Raw genomic sequence first — 20,575 nt, 5'->3', positions numbered from 1 at the left:
AGTGAGAGAGAGAGTGAGAGAGAGAGAGAGAGAGAGAGAGAGAGAGGGAGAGGGAGAGAGAGAGGGAGAGAGAGAGAGAGTGAGAGAGAGAGAGAGGGAGAGTGAGAGAGGGAGAGAGAGAGAGAGAGAGAGAGAGAGAGGGAGAGAGAGAGAGTGAGAGAGGGAGAGAGAGTGAGAGAGAGTGAGAGAGAGAGAGAGAGAGAGAGTTTTTTTTTGTGTGGGTCAGAAAATATTCAAACATTTTGGCAATGCAAATGTACAATTGTCATGGCAATAAAGTATCTGTGTATATTTATGTACAGTATGTATTCATTTTTATACACTATGGATTTTTCTTTTATTCAAGACTTCTTTCAATTCTGAACTTTAAAATCATCCGTTTTTTTTATTCATAATTGTTTAATTACAAAGGCAGATTTGAGTTCTTTTAAAACAACAATATAAAAAATTACAAATTTAAATTCTGATTTCAGATTTTACATTTCTGGATTTGAGGGAGAGGGACTTCCATATGTTTTATTTGTATGTATATTTGCATTTGGTTTACTTTATTCAATATTTTTTTTATTCTGAAGTTTAACATTTTTACTGAAAAAAAAATAAATTACAAATTGACATTTGAGATTTTTTAAGCAACAATTTAAAAATTAAGAATGTAAAATTTGAATCTATTTATTTATTCTTTTTACATTTTCTGAATTTGAGGGAAAGGGACTTTTGTATTTTATTGTATGCATATTTGAATTTGTTTTATTTTATTCAAGATTTTTCACTTCTGAGTTATGATGGAAAGCTTTCATAGTTTCAGTCGTGAAGTGTAGAGGAGTTTAGTGTAGAGACCACCTGCACATCAGTTTGCAAAAACCACCTTCACATCAAGCCATCTCTCAAACAGACGAGCCTTCAGACAACTGAGGGAGAGGGAGAGAGAGAGAGAGAGAGAGGTGCTAATGTACCAAAGAGAGAACTTAATGAACCTAATTAGCCAGTTTGGCTGAACGGTGGGATCCACAGTGCCTTTATGAACCTGCCAAACCCAAACGAGATTACCCAACAAACAAGGAAAGCGCTCCTAATGGTGGCACATTACTGAAAACGCTGAGAATTCATAAGTTGAGTGGGATTTGCAGTGGAGTTTGACATTATCAGCACATTAGAAACACAACTATATAAAGAGAGGAAGAGCAGATGGGAAGAGTCACATGACAGCAGAGATATCAGATGAGCAGAGCACAAGGTCAGGTGATGGGTCAGCTATATTCCCTCAAATACTGTTACAGTCCATCTAGAGGGAGGAAACTCTGCTCCATTAGACAGCAAATGGACTAAATGTGCTTTATGTAACTGATCTGCTTTTACATCTAAATGTATTAAAAATCAATGACACACGCTCACAAAGAAAGCCTACAGAGTTCACTTTCAATTAGATTTGCATGCGTCTGTGTGTCAGCGCTAACACTGAACTTTGCAGAAGTACCGCCCATCTGCTAATGTACTTCACAACAATACACCGCATGAGCACTCAGGAGAAAAAATAAATAGAAAATTCACAATATTACTGCTTTTGCTGTATTCTGGAGCAAATAAATGCAGGCTTGGGAAGCAGAAGTGAATTATCTAAAAAAAATATGAATTTTCAACCAGTTTTGACTGGTAGTGCAGTAACTATATAACGATATATACCACTATTATGGTATAAAATCACTCATACGGTGACAGAAGAAAGGAAAGACGGCAGCTGGAGCAATGCACCTATGTCATGCTCTATCATGAGTGTGATAGAGATGTGATCTATTGGGTCACTTAACCACACACTTTAAATCACGGCTGAGGACCAGATGCTTTCTCTCCGCCTCTGATATACTGCCTGTCTGCCTCTATCTCTCCGCCTCTCAGAGGTGAAGGCTTCCGGGTAAACAGACACATTTAGAGAAACACAAAAAAGAAACAGAGATGAATGAGGCACAGGAAAAGACTTTAAGGTCGGACTGAATGGCTGGCCTAAAAAATAAGCACCATAAAAAGAAATGAACCAAACCCATCAGAAGGTCATGAGTGACAGAAAGACGACCTCTGAAAGACAATACCTGCTGGTTTTTAACTTCATTCCACCTCTCATTGACCAAGAGCTATTTATTTCCTAAATAAATGGCATGGTCTCCTAACCATAAAAGTGAAACTTTGGCCTGCAACTTGTTCCACAATGTTTGTGCTTTAGACAAAAATGGTATTTCAGTGCAGCTGCTACCTTTCCAAATCTTCAGACCTTTGGCCAATTTTGACATGGCATAACAAAATTAACAGAAATAAAAAAATAAAAGAATCCATAATAGTGGTTGACTGATATACATTAAGGCCAATATTTGTCATTTTGCAATTATGTGCGTTTGCTGATGAAGTTTTCTGTTTAACCAAGATTATTTTCTCAAGGAAGAGACACAAAAATGCCTGAGCGCATGATTTCAGAGTATGCTGCACTATATGCAGTGTCATATCACTGTGCACTGTATGTAAAATTAGATTTAACTGCCATTTATTTGAGAAAAATTGATTCCCAGTCAACCCTCTACGGACATCTTGGCAATTGAACCGCCATTGGCTAGTAAATTTTTTAGTTTACATTTTACAAACATTAAAATGGCACAATTTTTAAATATCTGAAAGTACACTCTTAACAGTCAGTCAAGCATTATAATATAATCAAATATTATTTAATGAACTTAGAACTAAAACTTGATAACCATGTATGAATGCATACAAGTCATTTTAACTGAACTGACTGGTGGTGGTGCTTTTTGGTCATTCAGTGTTATTGGGAAAAAAACTAACAAAACACTTAATGATACAAACTATACTAATAAGAACACTATAATAAGCACTAAGGATTAAGGAGCTGCTGGATTCATGAATATTAATCAGGTTGTGTGCGTTCGCTTGAAATGATTTGCTGAAATCAAAACAGGGACGACAATAGATGAGCGCCAGCCAATGAGATTGTCTATTGTGCATTAGCTCCGCCCACTACTGGAAAACCAGGCAGTTCTTAAACGCTGAGGAATTCCAAAGGAACACTGTTATTTTGACAAGAAAATACAATGAAGAATATCGCTTACATGTAGCGCGTCAATTCACTCTCTCTCTCTCTGCGTGTGTGTGAGAGAAAGTGACGGCAGGGTGCGCACCTTCACACTAGAGTTTACGGTAAGTCAAATAGGTGCGCTTTTACATCCATTTAGATGAACTGAAAAATATCACAGATCAAATAACGCTTAGTCAGGGAGTGTTCTGTGAGTGAAAATATATGCGTGCTTAATTTATACTTAGCCTCCAACTCACACAATGGCGAGTAAAATCTGAGAATTTAGTCGCAATTTAGTCGCCTGAGTGAAGATTTAGTCGCATATGTGAATGATTTACTCGCAATGTAGAGGGTTGCCAGTGCACACAAATGTAACAGATTACTGAGTGCATTGTCGGCTACAGTGTTTACTTCCTTTTTAGTCATGTTTTTCTCAATTTATTTATTTTTGAAAAATACTATAATAAGACTACACAATTAAGAAGTTGCTTAAGGACAAATCTGCTTATTTTTCACATTTATTCATTTTATAATTAATCATTTCTGTAACCATTTCCTTAAAGCCTTAATGTTTGACACATTGTAAAGGGTTATTAAATCATAATGCGCATTGTAAATTATATCTTGTCGCAAATAATAAGAACAACATTAAAATGCACAGTGTAACAATGAATTGGTAAGTGCTATAATGTATTAACTGTGGTTAAAATTCTCCATGAGATTGTACATTGCATTATAAGGTGCATTACAAGGCATAACTACTGCATTTAAACTACTTTTATAATGCATTATATATAAAGGCTTTTAGTGTTACCCTTACTACTTAGGGATGCACCGAAATGAAAATGATTGGCTGAAGCCGAATAAAATGAAACACTGGGCCAAAGGCCGAATACCGAACACGTTTTTGTTTTGCATTTTTCCCCCATTTTGCCAATTTTATTTATTTTTTTAACATGGCATAAATGAAATAGCCAAAATGATTTGGCTTTTTTTTTTACATTCTAGCAGACATTATACCAATAATATGCAATTTAACTTAAAATTAACTTAAAATCAAGTTAGTAAAATTATATTTTTGGACATTTTTAAGACCCCTCTTGAATCGGCATGTATTTTTTACTGTACAAATAAATGCAACCTCGCTGAGCAGAAAAGAATTCTTTTAAAACATTAGAAAATATTACAGATCCCAGTCTGAACACTACGTGTGAATGCTATAATAAATCTATAAATAGAGCTGTTGTAAATAATATTATCCTTTTTAGTGTCTTTTATTTTATTTTACAGAACAACAGTAAAATTACAATTTTCTATTTTTGTTGACAACAGTAGATTTACAAATGATTCTCAATACGAATTTGGGAAGACGTTTGTTGCACGCATCGCATTTTCGCATGCCTTGTGCAGACTTTCCTCATGCTCCGGACTTTGAACCCTGGCGCCGCAAGCTCATTCAGCGCTGTTTGAACACATGCAATTCATGCGTGTATTAGAAAACAACGTTCTGCAGTTTATTTAATTTTTTAAGGGTATTTTGCGATTTCAGTCATTATACAGTAACCAGCAACAACCACTCCTTCCTCTCCTCATCGAAGACATGCGGTACTAAACAGTCTCTCGCTGTCGGTGCTTGCAATGATTTTTGCGTCTTTCTCCGATACTTTAAATGCTTCCAAACTGCCGACATGTTTGCTGCATTAGTGTGCACCGCTATTATTCTGTCTTTTTGCTTATTAACACCGAAAGAGCTTTTGTTGCTATTTTCGGTCGAATAATTTCAGTTGCTGAACATTCTTCTTCTAATTTAGCAAACATGTCAAATTATGTGTGTATGAGTGTATTATGGGTGTATTATAATATAAATCGGCTTTGTGGGAAGTCGTGGCCTAGTGGTTAGAGAGTTTGACTCCTAACCCTAAGGTTGTGGGTTCGAGTCTCAGTGAGTTATGCACACTGGTGACATTTTCTTCTCCTGGCTCCGATATTGAAAATACAGTACATTAATCACCAAAAATTAAATAAACTTACTACATGGAGCTGATATAAACTAGAGGCAAACAATGAGAAAATGCAACGCATGCGAATCTGAGATCTGAACATGTAGTTATTCTGTCACCTGATCTGGTCTGTTTTGATTTGTCTTTGATCCTCCCTCACTAGGGGACGAGATGTGTCACTTCCCCGAATCTCCTGCTCCTCCTCAGAAAACTCACAGACAGAAATAAACCGCAGCGAGACGGTCCTGACAAACATTCCTGGAAGTTTCCGCAGTCACTCTGCATTCATTATCTCATCTCACAGCGACGACAAATTACAGCCAAATTCTCAGACGGCCCTCTGACAACCGCGCTGTGATTTAATGAAGCAACTCAACCCCTGGGCGCACTTGTGAGTCTGAGTCTTTTAAAACTAGCATACTGCTTGCCCAACGTGTGATAAATGTAGAAATAGGATGTTGCTAAACTCTGCAACTAATTTTAAGGAGCAGGCATAATTAAGGCAAATGGTGATCATGTTAAAATGGCCTAAAATGAGATTATTAATTGTCTTGATGTACTTTCAATATTACTGCTAATTTGCTATTAGTCAGTGAGGGTAATGCATGAATAGCACAATCCAGTTTTTTTGCTCAGTGATGTCAGCTGTGTATAGCTGAGCTGTGCCTAAAGGATTTGAAAACATGTTAAAACATCCCCTGAAATATCTTCAGCAGATCAAGTGTGCTATTGCGTCTGAGTGAATTGGTGTTCAGAGTGTTTTTTACTGAGAGAAGTCAAGCTGATTTCTGTGTTTAGAGCCTCAGTGTGAGCGCAACATTAACATTAATATAATGGTTAAGGGCTTTTGAGTATAACTGCAAAATTGTACTTTTGTACAAAGTCAATTATTTAATCAGCGAGGAAATGCACAAAGAGACTGCACAGCAGAAGCCATGTGTAAACCTTGCAATACTTAAACACACAAATCATATTTTCCATCACACTCCACAGTGGTTTAAAGACTTAAGGAGACTCAAGGTTATCTAATGTTTCCTTGATCCTTTGATATAAGACTTTGTTGTATTACAAAAACAAAGTAACATTGAAAACTCAGAAGTTCCTTCTCAGTGAAAAATACACATTTACTGAATCGGACTCATTCTGAATGTTTGCAACTTTTGCTATCACACAGATGATTACACATGACAGCGATGCCTATAGTAGTGTGTAGCACCTACAGCTCTGAAGATTTTCCCAATATATCTAATTCTTAATAACAAACTCAAGTTCATTTAACCATTTACATCTGATTTTAACAGATTGGGTTCCTTACATCTTGTTAATTTAGTTATACTTTAAGGTTATTATTTCTTTGGACACACCAGTGCACCTCAGGGGGAAATACATATAAAATTCCTGCAACTAAAATAGTACTAGTTCTCCAAACGTCATCCTCCATAACATCATTAGGAGTAACTAAGAGGTCAGTTATTAAACTCGCTTTCGTTTGCCCTGATCTGACCTGATCTGATCAAACACATTTTAATAAGTCTTTTTTAACATCAGTGGAATATTCTGCTGTAAGTGAGCTAATAAGCATCATGAGTGTCTGCACTATGATATTTTAATGAGCTGCGGTTATGCAAGGGCCACCATCACATCATATTACACATTCCAGTGCGTTAATATAACAAGATTGCTTTATGGGGTCAGAAAGAGCTGGTGGTTACCATGGCAATGCTTTGATTATGATGTCACGGTGAACTGTTGCATCATCAGGCAGGGACATTCAAATAGATCAGAATAAAACAAAGTGACATAGCTCAGTTGAAACAGAACAGCCATCTGAATGGAAAATAAACCCCGAACTAAATCAGAGAACTAGTCTTAAACTAACACAACGAATTTCTAAAAACTCATAACTTCTAAAAATTCATACAGCAAATACATTTCAATTAAAAATCTTTCTCAATTAGGGATGCACATTTCCATAACTGTGGCTGATGCGATACTAGACTTGTGCCAGTATTCGGTAATGCGATATATTGCAGTGATTAATATGCACGATATTGTTATCGTGGGCACTTCTAAATAACTTGAATAAATATACATTACAAATTATTCAGAATTTGGAATGCATTTTAAGAATAGTATTCCCATTAGCTGCTTAAAATGCATAACATTGCTGTATGCTGTGTGAAAGATGCGCGTACGCTCTGATGTAAACAAGCGCGCATGAGAAGCACATGGAGGAACACTTGAGAGACGCGCTGAATGAAAGCACATTCACTCTCTGACAGCAGATGGCGCTAAAATGCAGCCCTTACCCTGTAAACACAGTAAATAAAGCAGCTGTTACTTTCTAAACCATATTTAAATAATCTTAAAGGTCCCATGACATGGATTATTTCCTTTTCTTTAAATGCTTTTTAATGTTTCCTTAGGTGTACTTATATTGTTAGTATGATTTTTACATTTAAAATTTAGAAATAAAAAGCATTTTTATATCCTGATATTAGCCCTCTGGCTTGAATGCTCTGTTTGAAGGGGTGTGTCTGCTGTGAGACTCCGAGGAAACGACAACTGTTGTGATTGGCTGACATCTTTGCATTCGAAATGCGTATTACACGTGGAACCCCTCTCAAATATATATATATATATATATATATATATATATATATATATATATATATATACTACAGCTGTCGAGATTAACGAATCGTGGATTTGTTGATTATATAATTATTTTTTTGATCTTTTCCCATCACATGAAAGGCTGCAGTGATGAGCAGCACTGAGTAGACAGAGTCAGTTTATCGCGTGAATGCAGTGATCTCGTCATTATTGCAACACGTTTTCTCTCACAAAATGCTTTCACCACAACTAACAGCAAACACATGAATACAGTAAGAGCTTTGTTGTGCAGCATAACAGCGTCATTTAATGTAACGGCAGTTTGGGCAAGTGTGCAGATAATATATACTCGCGATGTGTGAGAGCTCCGAAAAAAAGGGAGCGTTCTTTGATCGCTCTCTGTAGTTAAATCACAATTTAAATAACAGATGTTTCATGCTACTAAGAGAAACAACGTGAAGTTGATCGTTTAGTCACTGGCTTGATTCACTGATGCATAAACAGTATTAAACGATTTAGAAAGAAAGTCTGTGTGAACTTGAATGATTAACTACACATCAGAAATCACTGATCACAGATCAGGCATTAATGAACAGGGCTCAGTCACTGTTTGTGCCGGTGCTGTCGAATCCATATCATAAAAGTCTGTTTGTAACGCCTGTGCTGACATTGCGACTGAATTATATGTAAATATTTGGGTGGGCAAAGCAGAGAAGGGGGAGGTAACAATTCTCCTTATAACGTCACCAGGAGGAGATTCCAGATCAGCCCGGTTGAGCTTCCATTTTCTCAAAGGCAGAGAAAGATAGCAATATCTCGATTTACACCGATTCAAATTTCTAGAAACTTGGGGACCACATACATGCTAGGGGAAGTCATATTAATGTTAAAAAACCTCAGTAAGTGAAATTTTCATGTCATAGGACCTTTAAATAACCATTCAGATTTGTGTTTTCCCTATGGTGTTTATTACAGAGCCAACTACTGAAAGATTTAGACTTATATAGACTATTTATCTTCAAACATTCATTTTTTTTTTAATCTGGACTACAAATGCCATAGATATTGTTTGAAAGTGTTTTGATCTTTTATTGTTCATTCACACTTTACATTATGGCTTCATTAGTTAACAAACTGCCAATGAAAAAATTATTCTGAACATTCATTAATCTTAGGTATTCCAATATTTAATAACACATTGTTAAAATTGAAAGTTGCAACTGTGTTATTTAATGAACTAACATGAACTAAGACTTGTATTTTTTAACAAAGATTAATAACTTCTATAGTAAATGTAGCTATTGCTCATTGTTTAGCTGTGCATTTATTGAATGAGCACTATGCGATGTCTGAACTGATTACAATATATTTTATGTAAGGCACTGTATTTTATGTAAAATCATTACCTATTTTTAATCTGTCTTAAATTCATTTTTAAGTCAATTTTTTAATCATTTTCATTTTCAAGTTCTTAAATTGCTTGATTTATTTTTGTGATTATTTTTCTTCATGACTTTTTTTAACTTTCTTTATGAATTACCATTGTGTACGAAATGTGCTATATAAATAAACTTGCCTTGCCTTGAATGTGAATGCATTAACTAAGGTTAACTAATGAGGTCTTATTGTAAAGTGATACCTATTGGTTTTTATAGTTCTTTTGCACTTTAATGTGTAAAACATTTAACTTTTATCTATTTTTTTGTATTGCTTTAAATGTTATTTTTGTTATAAGAAAAAAAGTTATACGGCATTATGATCACTTTTTTAAAACAATATTTCAATGCCGTGATAATACCGTGATAAAAGCATTATCAATTAACCGCAACAGGAAAATTTGATACCGGCATATCCCTATGCGATACACATCTCGATGCATAACCAACGATTCGATACATTAATAATACAAGCAGCTACCTATGCGATGCAATACGATTCAATACAATCAATACGATCTGATTATGAGACCTATCGAACTAGCTCGATTTCATCGCAAAAAGGTGATGAGAGAGAAAACGTGCTTGAGAAACAGTTTAGATAGAAGAAATCGGTCTATATATAAAATATTGGGTCACAAATATAGCGTTTCTGCTAATAATTATATATAAATAAATCATGGTTTACCAATGGATATGTGCTAGAAACTATGCATTGCGTTACAAATGCCAACTTTTCAATGCCACACTTTTTAAATCGATGCATCGCATTGTTAACTTTAATATATTTTTATATAATTCTTTTGGACTTTAATCTGTTTGAAATGTTTTACTTTATACTTCATTTGTGTAATAATTTATTGTATGTAAATGTTTAATTCTTTTTTGTAATAAGAAAAGTGTTACTAACCCCGTTATACTTTATGACAACACTTTTTTGCAACTATATTTCAATACTGTGATAATATAGTGATAAAAGCATTAGCAATTAATTGCACCATGAAAATTTGATACCGTCATATGACTACTGGACTCACAGCTGTTTAGGATGCATGTGGTGTCAAGGATGAGCAAATGTATTTAATATTTCAAATATAACATTAAGAGCATTAAGAGCAACTACAGAGCATTATCTCGAAGTATAGTTGCCACCTATAAAAGAAAATAAGCTTGTAGTATACTGTACATGTTTATATCTGTGTGTTCTTGTCTTGCAATAGACCGCAGTCGAACAACATCTAATCAAAGATCAACTTGCTTGTGTCTGCCACTCCACCTTGAACGGAACACTATCGAACTGACCCTGGATAAGTAGGATGGATTGGCTGAATGCAAACGCTCTTAGTGATTAGATAGAAAGAGTATGTGTGTGTATTTCAGAGGATGTAACATTATTATAAGCAGCTGTTTGCAATCTTCCAAAACACTGCCAATGCCATTAAAACAAGTTTAGAAACGTTGAGATTGAGAAAATTGGAGAGAGGGAGAAAATTATGTACCAAACAACACTCCGGGGCATAACAGTGTCTTCCTAATGACTGTAAGAATGGGAGAAAGGGTGACAGGATAGGCCAAAATATAGAGACAGACTGAGAGAGGAAAAGAGAACCTGTCACACAAGACCTTCAATGCTTCTGGAAGCCAGTTTCAAGAAAGCAGTATGTGTAGGAATATTTTTGCAAAAAAAAATTTAATTCAAAATACATATTTGAGCTATTTCCTCAGTCTATTCAGAGATATATGGAAGTGTGTGTGCGTGATGTGTGCTTGTATATGGCATGTGTGTCTGGAGAGAGGATGTATTCCAGTCATTTGTATTCAGTCTAAAAAAAAAAGGATGAAATGAGAATGGTTTTATGACAGCATTTCCCATGATGCACCAATGAGTGACATAGTAGTAGAGTGCGTTCAGAACTCTTGATTAGACTCCCTCTCAACAGGACTTGACATCTTTCTAAATATATACACAACACACACACCAGCGCCTGCAGTACAGACCCTCGGGACTCTTTACTGAAGTCTATTCACAATGATATCATACTTTAGATTAAAAATACTATATCATAACCAACCAAAATAACACTTTACATGAGAATGTGGGACATTTATTGGGTGGAAAATGGGAAAGTAGTAGTAAACGATGTAGAAGAATGAAGTAAAGGCAAAGAGGGATGAAGTATAGAAGACATAAATGAGAGAGTGAGCTGACAAACAAATGCAGGAGGAGTTATGCATTATGGAATATGTAGCCTTAATAGAGATAAAATTAGAGACAGCAATGGTAGAGCTAGACAGAGTCAACAGACAAAATAAAAAGGAGTAGAATTAGAGTTAGGAGTAGAGACATTAGATATAGAGAAGGTGGCAGAGATACAGCAGTGGTGTCAAACTATGCTCATGGAGGACCACAGTAGTGCTGTCAAATGATTAATCGCATCCAAAATAAAAGTTTTTGCTTACATAACGTGTGTGTGTACTGTGTACATTAATTATGTATATAGAAATACACCGTTGCATGTAGAGTTCACAGAGATACAACTAGAAGGAGACCCAGTAGAGTTAGGATACTAAACAGAAGTAAAGTTAGAGTTATTTGTCATGCCAATAGTAGAGGTAGAGCCTGAGTGTCTAAATCTGCTAATGGAAGGCAACGTCATGGAGAGTTTAGCTCCAGCCTGCCTCAAAACACTTGTCTGGAAGTTTCTAGCAATCCTGAAGACCCTGATTAGTTGGTTCATGTGTGTTTGGAGCTAAACTCTGCAGGATAATGGCCCTTCAGAAGCAGAACTTGAAGTAACTACAGGTAAAGTTAGCAGACTATTTGGAAAGTAAAGGAAACAATAGCGATAAATTCTCCAAACCGCTCGTCCTACATAGGGTCATGGGGATGCTGGATCCTATCCCAGCAGCTTGAGGCGAAGACAGGGAATCACTATGGAAATACATGAATACATTAAAAACCCACTGAAATAAAGAAGAATTATGGTTATATAATTAAAACATTATGTATACAATTACGGGTCAGAGGTGTCAGAAGTAGTAGATTTAGACCACATATATTCTGCTGTCTCTCTCTTTCACATACAGTGACAGAGTCACAGAGTTAATTTGGTTTTTTAATAAAGCTTTTAATCTCAGAGATTTATGAGGCTTTATGGTCCAAACCAACGACAGCTTATTATATTAGTGTGTGTAGAACATCAGCACCAACATGCTAATTGTGGGCGAAGGTTTGGAAAAGTCTTGTGCAGTAAGGGCTTTTGTTTTTACACATCCTTCTTTGTTCATTGCTCTTTGTCGTTAATGAATTATTAAGCAGGTCCAGCGAAGGATATTTATCTGTCTTTAGTGACTTTAGTCCTGCTTCTGTGCCCAGGAGAATGTGGCTTCTATATTTATCCACAGGCATTTCACCGTCTGTGCAATAATGAATCTTTGGGGATTTTTTATCCATTTTATTTTCAGACTGTTAAGACATTGCTACAGCAAGACCTGAAATGCACTGGCTAAAGAAAATAAAGAGACAGAGAGAAATGGATACAGACATTTCACTGACTTGCTGGTGCAGCAAGCAATACACTAAAGGGAGAAACTCGGCCATTTGTGAATGTTCTGCTCTTAAACTGGCATCAGTCCATAATTGTGAATGCATGAAGAGCTCTTTGTCTTTCAATGTGTAAAAGCAAACAGTCTACACACAGGCATCTACAGAAGGAAGATACACAAATGTGTGAAACTGATGCTGAATTAATCACAGAACAGAAAAGAGGAGGAGGGGAGAGTAGACCAGAAGGAAAGGAAAGGAAAGGAAAGGAAAGGAAAGGAAAGGAAAGGAAAGGAAAGGAAAGGAAAGGAAAGGAAAGACGACTACAAAAAAAGAGAAGACAAATGTAAAAAGCAAATATGAGACATGACCCATGAGCAGACCTTCAGGATGATAAAGGAGGTGCTGTCTAGAAGGACAGAGCTTTAAAACAAATGAGTGTGATGAGGAAAGCTATCATTCCTTTATGTCATGCCTTGACTACTACCAGAAAGAGAGGGATTGCACAGAAAGAAAGAGATGAATGGAAATCTGAGTCTTTGTTCATGAGAGTCGGACATATGTATATGAAGATATGTGTGACAGGCTCTTATTGACCAGGAGCAGACAGAATTACACTCAAAGCTGAACAGATTGAGAAATCAAACAAGTGATTTACATCAACATGTGTCCACCAGACCATATAGAGGCGAGACATTGGGAAGAAGAGGACATGGAAGATGAGAGACAAAACAAGAGGGAAAGAAGTGAAGACAGGGAGAAAGTAGGAGAAAGTAGAGGACAGAGAACAGGAGAGACGAGGATTTGAGGGGAGAACAGAGGAGAAACAAAGACAGTTGACTGGACAAGAGAGACGAGATGTTAGCTGAGGGACTGCAGCAGTGATGTGAGGTTACATGAGATATGGGGATATGGAGAGACAGGACAAGGGGACAAAACAGAGTGTGAGAAACAAACAGAAGAAATGAGAAGTGTGGAGAGACAAGATATGGTGAAGAGGAGGACAGAAGAGAGATAGGGGAAATGAGAGGGCAGATTAAATGGAAGAAATGGAGAGACAAGAAAGGGGGAAGACAAGGAAAAGAATAGAAATAAGGGAGAAGAGAAAGTAGAGGAGAAAGTAAAGTAGAAGAGAAATAAAGAATTAAAAGACAGGAGAGACAAGGGAGCAGATATAAGGGGAAAGAGAGGGAAAAGATGAAAGGAGAAATAAAGAAAACAAACTAGAGGAGGGATATGATGAAGAGCACAGGAGAGACAAGAGATAAAGATGAGTACAAGCCTAAAGGAGGAAGGAATAGAGTGAAAATGACATTAAAAACGAGAAGAGACAAGACATTGAGAAAGAAAAGGAGACATAGAAGAGGACACGAGAAGAGACGAGACATGGAGAAAGAAAAGGAGACATAGAAGAAGAGGACACGAGAAGAGACGAGACATGGAGAAAGAAAAGGAGACATAGAAGAGGACACGAGAAGAGACGAGACATGGAGAAAGAAAATGAGACATAGAAGAACAGGACACGAGAAGAGACGAGACATGGAGAAAGAAAATGAGACGTAGAAGAAGAGGACACGAGAAGAGACGAGACATGGAGAAAGAAAAGGAGACATAGAAGAAGAGGACACGAGAAGAGACGAGACATGGAGAAAGAAAAGGAGACATAGAAGAAGAGGACACGAGAAGAGACGAGACATGGAGAAAGAAAATGAGACATAGAAGAAGAGGACATGAGAAGAGACGAGACATAGAGAAAGAAAAGGAGACATAGAAGAAGAGGATACGAGAAGAGACGAGACATGGAGAAAGAAAAGGAGACATAGAAGAAGAGGACTGGATATGAGAGGAGGGGAAGGAGTCTTTACAACCAACCAATACCCAAACAACTTTGGCCAAGGACATACAATATATCACCCAATGTCGGAAGAGATTTATGAACGCACCTACACATCTCTTTCCTGAAATGTGGCAAATTTTGATGATCTGACTCATAAATGCAGAATAATCGTGATCTCACTCTGGCACACGGTCCAATCTACAATCACACACTCACAAATATAGCACTTCCACTCAGGCTCTCAGTAATGGACATCAGTGCAAATGTGCTTTAAGTGAGGGGAGGAGCAGCCGTGACTCACAATGTGTGTGCGCACTGGAGAGAAGGAGAGATGAGTTAGTGTGAAAGAGGCTGGTGTGTGTTTGTGTGTAACATGACAGACTGCTAATGCACCATTATCTTAAAACCTCTGAATTTGCACATACAGTTGCGGTAAGTCTCTGAACTCTGAGCCCAGCCCAGAACTCTGGGTTATCATGCATCTGGAAAACAGAGGTGGTCAGAACTGTACCTGCTTGTTTGCAAGAGACATGCATGTCATCTCAGGATGGGACAATATATTTAAAAACTCAGAGTGAGCTCCTGCAGAATTTTTTTGTACAATTGCACAAAATTTACCATTTACCTTCACCATTTACATGAGTGATCTACCTTAGAAAACTAGTCCCAAATTGGACAATTTTACACGGACAAACTGAGTCAAGTCCTTTAACGAAAGCCTCATATTTCCTGCCTGGTATTCCAATGGTTCCCAACCATGTTAGAATGGTTCCCAACACTGCACACTTTTGCATGTTTAGAAGAGGCTTTTCTTGTAAAAACATATGCAAAACAAAAACATTAAACATATGCTTACACAGTTGTCATCGCACCTGTCACCAGGCAACACTCATAACTTCTGCAGATTAGTCAGATGAATAAATAGTCGTAGTTATGTATGCACTTTATGTGGATACAATTTTTTACTAATAATTAACAATGGAGATCCACCAATCAATTTATCCCAGGGGTGTCTGATCCTGCATCAGGGGGAGCAATGTAGCTCCAACCTGCTTCTACACACCTGACTAGTAAGTCCTTGACTAACTGGTTCAAGTGTGTTTAATTAGGGTTTGATCTAAACTCTGCAGGACAGTGGCCCTCCAGGAGCAGGTTTGGACACCCCTGGTTTATCAACTTAAAGTAGTCCAACTTCTTTGCATTACATTCACCTAAATAAGCAGTCCCACCTTAAGATAATGATTTGCTTTTCATCACGGCAGTTCATCCACCTAGAAAATACTAGAATACTAGGGGTGTAACAGTACAAGTAACTGTATAGAAATTTTTCATAGGTGTTTTTCAGTTTGACACGCATTTGTAAGGAAAAAATACAGTGTAGTTTTCACCATCGCATGTGCAAAACTTCAACATGCATTACTTAATCTGAATGTCCATGGATGGGACAATATTGTTTACTGATATACTGTGATGCTGTGAAATTACATAACGAGTGAACTGCTGCAGGAAAAGTACATGAGCCAAGTTGTTCTAAACATGACACGTACTCTGTATTAAGTGCTTTAAACTAACTTATGCTTACGGTTTAAAATGTTCAGAAAAATCATTTTTGTGCACTTCTACACCAATACCATTAACATTGGTTCATTTCGTTGAAGAGTTGTCCTACCATAACATGACACCTTACAAAATGGTACCATACTAGACATTTTTAATTGAAAAACTGCGTCAAGCACTTAAACAAAAGCTTCATATTTCTGAACACTAGCCTGTTAAGCCAGTAGTTTCCAACGATGTTCACCCTCACACATATGGAGGAGGTACAGGAGAGCATGTCTTTGGAGTCTGGAATGATCTCCAAAAGATGGATGCCTCCCAGGAGAGAGTAATGGAGCGCAGAAAGACTGATGCCATCCCAAGGGTGCAGAGCCAGCAGTGCCGCCCTGGGACGTTTAAACGATCACCACACTGCCTCCATCTGGCCTAGGGCTGCTTAATCGAGTGAGGAGTACCTTATGTTCCTCAGGGTAGAATTGGTGCTCGTAGAGTGTGTACGTTTCGTCTGATGGATTTCACATATGGGACTCATGAACCGATGAGTAATTTTTTTTAATTTAGAGTTAATTACTGATAATTAAGTTAATTGAAAAATCATACACAATGCAAAACAAAACAACAGTGTGCAACGCTGGAAAAAAACAGCATGGGCAACACATCTGCAGCGTTATAAAAGCCAGTGAAACCATCAAATACAGTGAAGCGTTTAGCCACGGACAAAAACGCTCAGCAATCTTTACAACATATTTAAGAAAAACAACACCCATGTTCTGCATGAACTAAGATCCATGCTGAAAACGTGACACATGCTGACTGACAGTCACAAAGCTTATGGTCGCACTGATACAAATTTTCATTTACATAGCAGGAAAGGCGCAGAGCCGTCCTGGATACAAGATTTGTATAACCTCTTACTGTTTCTACTGGGAGTCAGAGCATGATTGTACTTTTTCTGATAAACTCTTGCACAGAATTTGAGCCTTTATTGATCAGACAAAGATTTGTGTCCATGTTATTGAAAAACAGGAGCCACTGAGAAATCTTGACTGAAACAAAACAAATCATAAAGGACCTAAACATTTCCACCTTTCCTTATATCCCTTAATCGAGACATGAGAAACTCAGGTGAATTCAGTGAGATTGTTTTCTGTTATAAATGCTGCAAACTGACTGCTTTTCTGCATATAATGAAACACTCTTGAAACTGACTCTTGAGGCTGTTTGATTTTTTAAGGGGTTACATCATGAAAACGATTTGTTTGTTACTATTTGATTTGTTACTACATCCACGTTAGGTTGGATGTAGTATGTGACATATTCCACCATTCACAAACCAAAACTCGGTTCCCTGTACACCCAGACTATTTACTGAAATGTGCATCCTGTCCAACCAGACAGACACACTGTGATGATTTTAGTAATAAGCCATTTAGCTCTCCCCAGTTGAAAGTGAAAATCATGCACAAAATCAGTACGTGTATGATGGAGCAGGATTTTTAAGCAGATCCACAGAAATCGATGTCTACCACTCCAGAAAATGTCCTATGACTTGTTACGGCAATTGATAGTTAGGACAAAACTCTTATTATCATGTAAAAAATATTATTTTTTATTCTGTCATATCTAATAGGCAGCAAAAGTGGCTAATCTTCATGCGAAATCATCTTAAATCTTCCCTGAATTTATATTAATATATAACTGCATATATTTACGTTAACACATAATCAGCATTTAGTAGCTAGACCTGCTCCGATTGAATGATGGAATGTCCACACACATTGATTAACCAATCACAAAAGTGCTCATTTACATATGAAAAAAACAGTAACAAAAACAGCTTGTTTAATGGTTTACACTTAAAAGATCAGAAAAGGGGTGAAAACGATAAATTACAGAACTGCATTAATTTATAACATAATAAACTGTGAAAGAATTCCAAAATTCCAAAAACAAGTGCTACATATGACCCACTTCAGAGGCGCGAACTCCTTAATCTTACAATAACAGAGACCAGGTCTCACTTTCACACACAACAGTGCCACGTGCTGCTGTCTCTTTAAAACACACACACACACACACACACACACACACACACACACAAAGATGAACTCGCTATTGTTTAAAAAGCTCTTCATCTCTCAGCAACGCCGTGAGGATTTCAGCTAAACACTGAATATCAGAACAGCTGTTGCTTTCTCTAATCTCTATCACACACACACACACACACTCAAAGGTTGATTGCTGAAAGCTCACGCTGACATCAGCTAAACAGATCATCACCCATACACAACATTAATAACAGGAATCCTTTAACATCTCTCATACTTCACATCAAATTCATTTCTTTTAAATGTTCCTTCCTCTCTAACGTGGTTTGGACAGGTTTTCTGGTCATCTCACGACAAACAGCTGGAAACTACATCAATGTTCACATCAAACTCTTGAACACTATTCGGAGATATCACATCTAATTTCATCAAGGATAATTAAATCAATGTCATTCAAATGTTCATACCGGTTATATATGTGGTTTGTACGAGTTATCAATATTGCCATTTGGTATAAAGAACAGAACATACATATTTTTAAAGCACTATAAAAAGACTTTGTCAAAATACGAAATAAAAAAAACAACAAAAGATTATTGAATTGGGGGGAGGGGGGTAATAAAAAAAGTAAGAAGCATTAGAAAGAAAGCCCAAGAAACTGCTTAACTAGAACTTCAACAGAACTCATAATTAACCCAACTAAATCCAACTACCGTAAACTAGCAGAGATGGGATGAAAGCGCTTCAGCGAGTGTGTGCACAAGACACTGACCTTGCACAGTTTCTGGTAACGCGGTGAGGATATCGCCATTCTCTGGAGCCGGTGTAAGAAGACCACCACTTTCTGCAGAGACGTCCGAACTACAGCCATCATCTTAACTCTGCCAGCACACGACTGCCAGCGTCTGAGAGCATGCATCCTCACCGCCACACACACACACACACACACACTCACTCACGCACGCTCACATATCCCCCACCACCAGCCGAAATGTGACGAGCCCTGACAAACATGTCCCACACACACACGCACACACTCAAGCACGTCAGGACTGAGACGGCGAGGAGTGCTCGCTTCTCTCCAGCAATAAACCAGAGTCACAGAGAGAGAATTAACACCGAACCACAAAAAAGACAATGAGCGAGGGAGAGAAAGATGCTGTGAGAAAGGGGGAGGGAAGGGTTGATACAAACCCCGGAGAGCGTTCAAGAGACGGAGTGTCTCTTCCAGCACCAAAAGAATGAGAACGAGAGAGTGTATAAATTCATAAAGGGAATGAATGAGGGTGACACACTTTACTGAAAGAGAGCACATCTCCTGAGAGAGGGAGAATTAGAGCAGTGAGACACATCAGAGAAATGAGGGAGACACGAGGAGAACAGTAATGATTTGAAATGGAAACCACTCGCTCTTTTGCCGTGTGAAAGTGCTACTTCTGATGACCCTTGACGACAAACGTTCACAAAGCTAACATGAAATCAATACTGACCCATTTACGTCCTTAAAGGAATCGTTCACCCAAAAATGAAGATTCTGGCCACATTTCATTCCAGACGTGTATGACTGACTTTCTTCGTTGGAACACAAAATGCGAAATTTCGAAGAATGTGCTGGTCACACTTTTCCATGCAATAAGTTTAATTTCAGGTTCAAGCTTCCAAAAGGACACAAAAGCACCATAATATTATAATTAGAGTACAGATATTAACCCCCCTAGATATATAATATCTATAATAGTCTTCAAAATATCTTCTTTTTGCACTCCACAGTAGAAAAAAGTCACACAGGTGTGGGACAAAAATAGGATGAGTAAATAATGACAGAATTTACATCTTATGGGGGGTGCACTATCCAAATCCTGCCGTTTCACTCAGAAACACATCACAAAACAAGAGGTTAGACTCACTGCAGTCTCTGGGTAAACACACACTCAGGGTTTGCATCTCAGATCTGTGTCTCTCTCTCCATCTCCTGATGAGAGTTCGAGAAGTCTGTCTGTCTCGTCACACTGACCACTAGCAAGTCAGTGTGATCTGAGTGGGATTCAGTTGTACAGTGACAAAGATCGATGGGCAACAAACAACAGTAAACAACAAAATGCCAATCATGAGCTCATGTACACTTTTAGGGCACTAGATTTGTTTTTCTTTGCGCATTATGTGTATCAAATGCACCTTATAAGGGACTCACTTGCAGAGCTCATGGAATAATGATAATAAACAAACAAATAAATAAACAAAAATATGCAAAAGTGGGAATAGCTTTGAGCCTGTAAAGCCCCAAAACCTTCAAATGAATGTATTGAGGACTGCACTCAGATGTTGAAGTGACAATCGTCAGTGCACTTCACTAACGGCCTTCACCAAAGAACTCAGCTGCTCACTTTGGTTTCAAACGACCCTACAAATGTCCTCGCAGCGCCCTTCACGGCTGCAAAAATGAGATTTGTTGCCATGC

At 37.5% G+C, this 20,575-nt stretch overlaps 1 protein-coding gene across 4 annotated transcripts in view; it reads right to left on the bottom strand.

Annotated features, from left to right (window-relative positions):
* The window catches only part of utrn (utrophin), a 194,525-nt gene that overhangs the window by 97,838 nt on the left and 76,112 nt on the right, over positions 1 to 20,575 (bottom strand). Inside the window, exon 1 of one of the 4 annotated variants that reach the window (XM_059527224.1) lies at positions 18,890 to 19,497. The exons of the other annotated variants lie outside the window; for them this stretch is intronic. Within the exon in view, the coding sequence (XP_059383207.1) occupies positions 18,890 to 19,036 (147 nt within the window). The 5' untranslated portion in view covers positions 19,037 to 19,497. Of the gene's footprint in view, positions 1 to 18,889; positions 19,498 to 20,575 lie in introns of those variants that run through there. 4 annotated transcript variants of the gene reach the window in all.

This window comes from Carassius carassius, chromosome 37 (assembly GCF_963082965.1).
Source record: "Carassius carassius chromosome 37, fCarCar2.1, whole genome shotgun sequence".
In the NCBI taxonomy this organism is placed as follows: Eukaryota; Metazoa; Chordata; class Actinopteri; order Cypriniformes; family Cyprinidae; genus Carassius; species Carassius carassius.
Note: the sequence above shows the minus strand (reverse complement) of the source record. Positions and strands in the feature narration are given on the sequence as shown.